At 52.5% G+C, this 10,095-nt stretch overlaps 1 protein-coding gene across 1 annotated transcript in view; it reads left to right on the forward strand.

Moving 5' to 3' along the window:
* Positions 1-892: 892 nt before the first annotated feature.
* Positions 893-10,095, forward strand: part of Ciao3 (cytosolic iron-sulfur assembly component 3) — a 10,428-nt gene continuing 1,225 nt past the window's right edge. Inside the window, exons 1-9 of the mRNA XM_010620563.3 lie at positions 893-995; positions 2,072-2,167; positions 3,732-3,875; positions 4,185-4,317; positions 7,233-7,367; positions 7,766-7,884; positions 8,603-8,732; positions 9,243-9,315; positions 9,607-9,744. Of these exons, the coding sequence (XP_010618865.1) occupies positions 930-995; positions 2,072-2,167; positions 3,732-3,875; positions 4,185-4,317; positions 7,233-7,367; positions 7,766-7,884; positions 8,603-8,732; positions 9,243-9,315; positions 9,607-9,744 (1,034 nt within the window). The 5' untranslated portion in view covers positions 893-929. The remainder of the gene's footprint in view (positions 996-2,071; positions 2,168-3,731; positions 3,876-4,184; positions 4,318-7,232; positions 7,368-7,765; positions 7,885-8,602; positions 8,733-9,242; positions 9,316-9,606; positions 9,745-10,095) is intronic.

Below are 10,095 nucleotides of genomic sequence, written 5' to 3' on the forward strand. Positions count from 1 at the left end.
GCCTTCAGTATGGAGTGGTGGTGGTGTTGGGAATTAGACACACAGGAGATCAGGGCCTCAGAAATGTGGGTTTACCACGATGATTCCAGGTTAGGCCTCCTGCGGCCACAAGACTGGGCCAGGTGGAATCTGGGGATAAGCCAATCTCAATACCTGGAGTTTTCTGGGAAGTCCCCCAAAAATATGTTATCAAATGCATATCTGGACATGATATGGCTTATTCGGGCTTAACACCCGAGTAAGACCAGTGACAGTTCTCTTTCAGGCTATAAATTTTTCGGAGAATACAGCTTCCTTGGGCTGGTCTCTAAGATAACAGGACTGGGGTATTGGAGGCCTGGGCTGAGGGGAGACACCCCTGAGTCACGCTCAGAGCGAAGCCAAGGGACGTGAAGCAAAGCCACAAGGACATGAAGAATTGCATCCTGCCCTTAAGTTTTCTTCACCCCCTGAATCTACTGAGTCCGAAACCAGGCACTCACTGTGCGCCAGTGACATCCACGGTTCTCAGGCTGTACGGTGAGCCGACTAGGGCAAGGCAGAGTCTCTAGGAGCTCCAGGGTGGTCCCCTGCAGCCCACACCTGGCTGGAGGATCTGCAACGGATGATTAGACAAATGGACAAGTCTTTGCAAAGCCAAAAAGACTCTGGCGCCGAGCTGCGTCGTTGTTCGTCTACACTGCCCCTTTGCACCGCGACCCAAGCCAGAGCTGAAAAAAGGTTTGGTCTTCAGTGTCCGCTACTCGGGACACGAGAGTCGCTGTGCTCCAGATCGCCAGCAGAAGGCGCGCACCATTCAGCCCATCCGTCCTGGGACAAGACGGGCATGCGCAGAGAGGGATGCTTTCCGGCAGCGTGGCGGAACAACCTCTTCCTTTCGCGCTATTTGGCGACACCTGCACGCGATACCCAGCGGCAGTGCGGCCACCATGGCGTCTCCTTTCAGCGGGGTGTTACAGCTGACAGACCTGGATGACTTCATCGGGCCCTCTCAGGTGGGCCGGCGGGGGCAGCCATGCTGGGGAAAACCTGCCTTCGCTTGCTTCTTCTGCGGAACCCGGCCTTGGCCTTGGGGCCTCCTCACCCGGGGCCTCCGGAGGTCTGTCCGCCTTCTTGAGGCCAGGGAGGGCCGAGCTCTCAACCCGGTTATTGTGCCTAGGATGTCCAGAGTGACTGAGAAGGGTTCAGAGATCGCAGGCTCGCGTGAGCTCACACGGCCCAGTGGAGACACATGGGGGCTAGTTATTGTTCTGCCCTCACAGCCACTGCCCCTTAAGTGGCTTTCTGCTGAGGATGCAGAGGCAGGAGTGGAGCTGGCCACTTCTGCACACCTATGGGCATGCCCTGCCGGCCTTCTGGATTTGATGGTAGAGGGGGTGTTCCACAGGGGGCACCACAGGAACTGCTCAGTGATGTTGACCTGGACCTAACCCCACAGAGGATGGCAGAGCTTGCACCTGCAGGGGACCAGTCACACCTGGATGTGCCTCTCTGAGCTCTGTGTGGCCATAGCCAAGGAGACCCAGACAAGGAGGGGCACTGACCCGCTACCCAGGCATGATGAATCACCTCCTGTCAGGGCTTGGTGGTGCTAGGCACTCTCAGGAAGGCAGTGGCCACTATGGTTCTTGTAGAATGAGGAAAGAGAACTCAAAAAGATGGGGAAGGACCTGTGCCTTTCCCCGGGTCAGTGGGTGGGAGGTGACCTCCAAACTTACAAGAAAGCATTCCTGCCCAGCCCTTGGCTTCCTTTCAGTAGCACTTAACACTGGCCTCTATGTGATGCCTGCTGTCTGCACTTAAGATAAAGGTCAAGTTGGTGGTTTGCAGATTTGTAGTTTACAGGCCCATTTGGCACTGGCCTTCATGTTAGAAATCAGTGTCCAGCGTAGCAAGGAAAAGCAGCTGGAGTTTAGGGTGGCTTCAGCGCAAGATGGTGAAATTGGCTTCCGTTTTAGAGTGCAGCTCAAGGCAGAGTGTCCTGTCATGTGGCCAGCCAAACTTGAGGACTGGCTTCCTTGGAAGCCTCTGCTCCTTCACAGGGTCTGGTTTGGGGTTTCTTTCCTTGTAGGATTGCATCAAGCCCATGAAGGTGGATAAGAGGCCAGGAAGCACTGTGGCCAAGATTCAGATTGAAGATGATGGGAGTTACTTCCAAATTGATCAAGTAAGACACAAGAGGCTTCACCACAGCCCAGCTGGGAGGGTCTGAAACACACCTTATCTGCCTTACCCAGTCATGAATGTGATGACCTTCAGACTTCCCACATTTCACCAGTCCTTTCTCACTGGTCAAATTCACTGACCATTGTGGGAGCTAGGGCCAGAGTGTCTGGGTAGAGTAAATGGGTCACCTAGGCTGAGGAGGAGTTTGGCTGTTTCTCACAGGGACTTTTTTGCAGAGATGGTAGGTCTCATCTTAGTTCTAGTTGTGTAAGACTTTCTGGTCCGGCCCCTTACTCTTGGAGTACACCCACTTCCTCTCTGGTTAAGAGACAGTAAGATCCTGATGTGATGATGTTAAAATTCACCATTTGGACTTTAGAGAACATCTTCTAAGCCCCATACATTGCTGTGCTGAAAAATAATGCCCTGCCCAGCCCCACTCCGGGAGCCTGGTCTAGCAATCTGCCCCGAGTAAGGCAAGAGCTGCAGGGTAGTCCGTGGTGTGAGGTGTACAGATCTCTGTGAAGGACAAATGAGCAGTCACAGGAAGAGCCAGTCCAGGAAGGTATTCGTGTAGTGTACTGTGGCACCTGCTAGAGTCTGAGCAGAAGGAGAACTTGGTATCAGGAGGTGTCCTACAAATGAAGGGACTCAGGGAAGGTGCTAGGGCACAAGAGGTCATGTTGTTCATTGCGGTAGCAGCTGATGAAAAGGGGTTATGGTAGCTTCACTCCACACAGCATCATAACCCAGGTTCGTTGGTATTCTCTAGGGAACCACTTTGAAAAGACTTGAAGCCTAGCAATCTTTTCTTTAAATTGCATGCTGGGCCCCAGCAGCTCTCCTGGCCCTGGCTCAAACCATTCCTATATTTGTAGAGGAAATGAAGTGTTCAAGCTGAGATCATTCTGTATTAAAAAAGCCATGAGGTTGTCCTGCCATCCCCCGCCCCACTTGAACTGTCAGTATCCACAGCCTGTCCCTATCTACCTATGAGTGTGCAGCTTGGGAAACAGCAACCCCTCCAGGACCCCTTAGGTGGGCAGGTCCTCTGTTTCTGTGCTGATTGAATACATTCAGGCCTCATTCACACAATTCTGATGTGTTAGCCAAGTTAGAATTACATGTCAGTATGAAAATTTAGGATATGTATGAGCATTTATGTAATAGGTATTTAGTTTTTAAGAAACTGAATACCACCGGGCATGGTGGTGCATGCCTATAATCCCAGCACTCGGGAGGCTGAGGCAAGAGGATCACTGTGAGTTCAAGACCAAGTGGTGGTGCTGCATGCCTATAATCCCAGCACTCGGGAGGCTGAGGCAAGAGGATCACTGTGAGTTCAAGACCAGCCTAGGCTACATAGTGAGTTCCAGGTCAGTCTCAACTACATAGTGAGACCTGTCTGAAAAAAAACCAAAAAAGAAAGAAAGAGAAAGAGAGAAAGAAAGAAACTGAATACCATATTGGTCAGGGGTGGTACTTAAGAATGGAAGAGTAAAGGGTCCTGTGGAGTCCTTGTTCCTTCAGAGGGACCCTTGTTCTGTGTCCTCCCTCCCCTGTAGGACGGTGGGACCAGGAGGCTTGAGAAGGCCAAGGTCTCGCTGAATGACTGCCTGGCATGCAGTGGCTGTGTCACCTCAGCAGAGACCGTACTCATCACCCAGCAGAGCCACGAGGAGCTGCGGAAAGTTCTAGATGCCAATAAGGTACATGATGGAGATTGACCCCAACACTCTCAGGTGCGGTTCACTGGGGCAGCTACTTCAGTGCTGCTCATCCTGTCTTCTGGTGACTCCTGGGTCTGAGTTTTCTTATGGGCTCTTGGTGACTTGTTGGCATTGTCTGACATTGAAAGTTCCAGGCCCTAACCTTCAGGTTCTGAATGTATACCAGTGTCAGGCCTTGATGGGGCTACACATTCTCTCCAGACCAGTGACATCTGGCTGCACCAAGTTGGCCACCAGGAATCTGCATAGAACCTGTGGAATAAGCAACTTGTCTCCCCTGCTTTGCAGACAGTGCCACCGGATCAGCAGCGGCTGGTTGTCCTTTCAGTCTCACCCCAGTCCAGGGCATCACTGGCTGCACGGTTCCAGCTAAGTCCTACAGACACTGCCAGGAAACTGACTTCATTCTTTAAAAAAATAGGTAGGCACAGAACCATGGGTGAGCACCACAGCTCCACAACTGGAGGGTGTCTGGGGTTAGCGGCTCTTCCCACCTCTGAGTCACAAGCTACTCAACTCTGAACTTAAACACTATCCTGAATCTGACTCCAGATTGAAGTTGTACTTTCACAGTTGAGAGCGATGCCTTAAAAAGGAGCCATCTGAACTGGGTGTGGGGGTGCATGCCTATAATCTCAGCATTTAGAAGGCTGAGACAGGATCACAATGAGTTTGAGGCCAGCCTAGGCTACACAGTGAGTTCAAGGCCAGCCTGAAATACATAGCAAGATCCTGTCTCAAAACAGACAAACACAAAAATAGAAAGAAGCCACCTGAATTGTACCTTAGTATTTTCCCTGAGCCTATAAGGTTTTTTTGTTGTTGTTGTTTTGTTTTGGTACCAGCAATCAAACTCAGGACTTTCTACTTGCAAGGCAGGCAGCAGCACTACTGAGCTAAATCCCCGGCCCGCCTATAAGTTTTTTTAGTTAACTGTTTTTAAGACACATTTTCCAGATCTGTGTTGGGTTCAGGTTCAAGTCAGCTTGGGTTGAATTCTGCCGCAGGAGCTGGGCTTGAGTAGAACATGGATGTTTTAAGAGCCCCCAACTAAATTGGGGTTCCGATGTCGGAGCTGCTGGCACTCTCCTGCCCTAAATGGAAAGAAAAGGAGGCCGGGTTTGGGCCTTATATCCTATTGGTGGAATGCGCCGTTCACCTGACAGGCAGCCTGACTCCTAGTTCTCCGCCTGTTACCAGGGTGACTTGGTAGATGCCGTGTGGCTCCCATCTGACCTATATCTGTATCTGGGTTGTGCTGCCCAACCATCACTCTGATGCTGGGACCTTGAGTTCCCAGTGTCAAGGAAAACCAACCTGGGGCAGCCCCTAGTTCTGACGGAGGATTAAAGTTCAGCACCACACCACCACAGAAAACAAATTCAGAGGTTTTTCTTCCCAGGTCCGGGGCAGGGAGGGTGCAGCAACTTAAGAGGGTAGTCCTTTTCTGAAGTCCAAACAGATTTCCTGCAGGGAGTTTTACACCAAGTTGGCCACCAGGAATCTGCATAGAACCTGTGGAATAAGCAACTTGTCTCCCCTGCTTTGCAGACAGTGCCACCGGATCAGCAGCGGCTGGTTGTCCTTTCAGTCTCACCCCAGTCCAGGGCATCACTGGCTGCACGGTTCCAGCTAAGTCCTACAGACACTGCCAGGAAACTGACTTCATTCTTTAAAAAAATAGGTAGGCACAGAACCATGGGTGAGCACCACAGCTCCACAACTGGAGGGTGTCTGGGGTTAGCGGCTCTTCCCACCTCTGAGTCACAAGCTACTCAACTCTGAACTTAAACACTATCCTGAATCTGACTCCAGATTGAAGTTGTACTTTCACAGTTGAGAGCGATGCCTTAAAAAGGAGCCATCTGAACTGGGTGTGGGGGTGCATGCCTATAATCTCAGCATTTAGAAGGCTGAGACAGGATCACAATGAGTTTGAGGCCAGCCTAGGCTACACAGTGAGTTCAAGGCCAGCCTGAAATACATAGCAAGATCCTGTCTCAAAACAGACAAACACAAAAATAGAAAGAAGCCACCTGAATTGTACCTTAGTATTTTCCCTGAGCCTATAAGGTTTTTTTGTTGTTGTTGTTTTGTTTTGGTACCAGCAATCAAACTCAGGACTTTCTACTTGCAAGGCAGGCAGCAGCACTACTGAGCTAAATCCCCGGCCCGCCTATAAGTTTTTTTAGTTAACTGTTTTTAAGACACATTTTCCAGATCTGTGTTGGGTTCAGGTTCAAGTCAGCTTGGGTTGAATTCTGCCGCAGGAGCTGGGCTTGAGTAGAACATGGATGTTTTAAGAGCCCCCAACTAAATTGGGGTTCCGATGTCGGAGCTGCTGGCACTCTCCTGCCCTAAATGGAAAGAAAAGGAGGCCGGGTTTGGGCCTTATATCCTATTGGTGGAATGCGCCGTTCACCTGACAGGCAGCCTGACTCCTAGTTCTCCGCCTGTTACCAGGGTGACTTGGTAGATGCCGTGTGGCTCCCATCTGACCTATATCTGTATCTGGGTTGTGCTGCCCAACCATCACTCTGATGCTGGGACCTTGAGTTCCCAGTGTCAAGGAAAACCAACCTGGGGCAGCCCCTAGTTCTGACGGAGGATTAAAGTTCAGCACCACACCACCACAGAAAACAAATTCAGAGGTTTTTCTTCCCAGGTCCGGGGCAGGGAGGGTGCAGCAACTTAAGAGGGTAGTCCTTTTCTGAAGTCCAAACAGATTTCCTGCAGGGAGTTTTGGTTGCCAGATTTAGAGCACACAAGCACAAGTTCCAAAGAATCTCGCTGTGCTGAGAGATGCTCTCTGCAGCTCGTTATACAGCCCATACCAGGCAGGTGGGGGTGATTGTCCTGTGGGCAGTGTGGCTACTAGGAGGTAGCTGTAGGAGGCAGACCTCTGGAAGCCCCAAACTAAGCAGCTGAAAGCAGGTGGAGAACCGAAAACGATGTCCAGGGGACTGAGCTCTCCCTATAGTATGAGTTAAGCAATGCTCAAAATGGGTATTCAGACAAAATTAAAGGAATTCACTACAGTAGGGTTGATACCTTGTGGGAAGCAGCCCCCCTCCATAGCACTTGGACTGTCCATTGGCACAAATTGATATGTAAAACAAAACAAAAAAACTGATATGTAAAACTGATTCCATGGGCTGCCATGGAAACATCTGAGGTGCTGCTGGAGGGCAAATCTCTGCTTGAGGTATGTGTGTGCGCATGCATGCATGCACGTGATCATTGCTGCTGCTGCTGGTAGCCCAGGAGAGGCCACTGTGATGCCAGTTTTAGCCAAGGCTGGGGTCAGGCATACGCATGCCCTCCATTGCCTTCTAGGGGCACACTTCGTCTTTGATACCACCTTCTCCAGAAACTTCAGCCTGCTTGAGAGCCAGCGAGAATTCGTGCAGCGATTCCGAGGACAGACTGACTCCGGAAAGGCCTTGCCTGTGCTGGCTTCTGCCTGTCCAGGTGTGCTCATGACTATAGACAGTGTGAGATTCAAGTTCAAGGGAGGTTAAATCTTGACATGATGCCAACAGCTTGAAATGGGAAAACAGGAAAGATGGTGGGAGGAGGCAAGAGCAGGTTAGAAGTATCTGCACCCGTTAGGCTGTCGGAGGAGGAGGTACCCTGGGGCTTAGGGAGTCACCTGCAGTCACCAGCTCCTGATAGCAATCACCTGGATGCTGACACTCCACGTGCTGGTGGTGGTGACAGAATGGGAATGGTTTTTAATGCACTGCAATTTCTCTGTATGAGTTGGTCCACCCCCAGAATGTCATGTCGCGCCACGTGGAGAGGCTGTCTGTGCACCACCCCCATGCCTGCCCTGTGCCCCTTACCAAGTCGTGTTCCTGTCGGCTCAGGTTGGATCTGCTATGCTGAGAAGACCCACGGCAGCTTCCTCCTCCCCTACATCAGCACAGCCCGGTCCCCACAGCAGGTCATGGGCTCCCTGATCAAGGACTTCTTTGCCAAGCAGCAGGTAAAAGCTTTGGGCCATCCCCATGCAGCACACTGGGGCATGGCTAGCTGTGAGCCGTGAGCCACAGGTGGCCATGCCAGCCCATTGCTGTGCAACTATAGGAGGTTAGAGCCCTCATTTGTGGCCACAGCGCCTTCTGGAGGTGTTGGGGGTCACACAGAGCTTGGTGGACACTTCGTCCAGAGCCAGCCTCGCTCTCATTCCTGTTCAGACAGCCTACTGCTGCCAAAGCTGTTTGTCTTCTGCTGGTCACCAGGGGGCCCGGTTCTGACAGAGAGATACTTGTCACTTGCCTAGAGGTAGCCAGCCCACAGGGTCTGAAAGCAGTGGCTAAAGCCAGCCAGGTCAGAAGCCTTATAAGTGAGGAGCCCCTGCCCCTGTGGGCACTGACTGTGCACTAACCTCAGCCACACACACTAACTTCAGTCTTGCCATGTTCCCTCCCTGTGAACTCAGCCGGACTCCCCCGCTTGTCCTCATCTGCACCATGATCTACTCTTTCCTGTTGACCCCAGTAGTGCAAGAGTAAGGGGGGCCCTCCCTGGATATCAGGGACCTGGCCCGGCGCCTGCAGTGTCTACTGACACATCCACTGAATTGTCGGAGAGGCTGCCGGGAAGTGCTGTGTGTCTACAGTGGCTCGTGTGTCCACGCCCGTGCTTCCACTACACCTGAGCTGCAGTCAGGCGGGACTCATGTTTCTGTGATCCTTTTGTAGAACCTGACCCCTGACAGGATCTACCACATCACGGTGATGCCCTGCTATGACAAAAAGCTAGAAGCTGCCAGATCCGACTTCTTCAACCAGGAGTACCATACTCGTGATGTTGACTGTGTCCTCACAACAGGTGAGGTCACCTTGAGGCCCTGCCTGGCTCCTGCCCACAAGGCTGTGCCACAGCCCGGGGGCGGGGCTTGCCTCTGCGCTTCCCATCTCTCCCTCTGGCCAGGGGTTGGGAGCATTCTCAGCTCAACCTGCAGGGCCTCAGCCAAGGGAGCCCAGTAGCACCTCCTTGTGGGCTCCACAGTGAGTCTCGGGGAAGACAGGTGAGAATTTCAAGGTCAGCCCTTGGCTCACATCTTCACCCCGTGTCTGAGTTGAGCTGTACCCCAGAGAGTAACAAGACAGGAATACAGACTGCCTAGGAGGCTAGAGAGCCGGCAGGGGACCAGCACATTGGCCCTGGCTTGTCTTCCCATTACCCTAGAGTAGGGACAAGGTGGTCTCCCAAGGGTCTTCAGAGGTGGGGTGGTTCTCCTGCCACCAGCTGGATGGATGCCAGGGACCCTCGGGGGCCAGACTGCAGACTTCCAGGAGAGCCAAGGCCCAGCCTGAGCCCATGCTGTGTCCATTGCAGGGGAAGTCTTCAGGCTGCTGGAGGAGGAGCAGGTGTCACTGGCAGAACTGGAGCCAGCCCCTCTGGACAGCCTGTGAGTCGGTGGAGGGAGCTGGGAACCTTTATTTTGGCTTCAGATGTGACCTGTGGGATGGGATAGTGCTCTCTTTCTTTCCTGTGGCCTGTCTTCGGCTGCAGGAAGACGTGAGCTCATGCTTTACCCAGGAAGCCAGGGCAGCACAGCGGTGTCTCAGACACACCAAGGCCACCAGGGTTCTTTGTGTCTGACTTGTTTCCCACTTAGAAAAGCAAATGGCTTAAACTGAGGAGCCTGTAGTTGTGCTGAGGCCCTGCCTTCGTCCTCACTGACCAGCCCCTCCCCCAGGATCGGCAGCATATCTGCAGAGGAGCTCACCAGCCATCGGGGTGGGGGCTCAGGAGGCTACCTGGAACATGTGTTCCGGCATGCAGCCCAAGAGCTCTTCGGAATCCATGTGGCTGAGGTCACCTACAGACCCCTGAGGTCAGTGGGATGGGTTGGAAGGCTGGACAGGGCAGCTGTGTGGCTCCCTAGGTCAGCACCAGTCCCCTGGGTCCTCTTGCTCTGGTGTGCTTGGTGGGGGACCCCGGAGCCCTGGGCACTGACAGGGCCCACCTTGCTGGCTCAGCAATGTGAACTGAGGCCTCTATTTCCCCACAGCAGAGACCCTGACCAGAGAAGCCAGTATGTGCAAGGGTAGTAGGGTACCTGGTACAGCCTGTATATGTGTTGGGGTGTTGCCTGTATTTGGGTAGGAGGGCTGGGACTTTGTGCTTCAAAGCCATCTTTAGGAAAGAAGGAATCCCTTCTCTTTTTTTTTTTTTTTTTTTTGTT

This window comes from Fukomys damarensis, unplaced genomic scaffold (assembly GCF_012274545.1).
Source record: "Fukomys damarensis isolate Sample0158 unplaced genomic scaffold, DMR_v1.0_HiC HiC_scaffold_34, whole genome shotgun sequence".
Taxonomy (NCBI): Eukaryota; Metazoa; Chordata; class Mammalia; order Rodentia; family Bathyergidae; genus Fukomys; species Fukomys damarensis.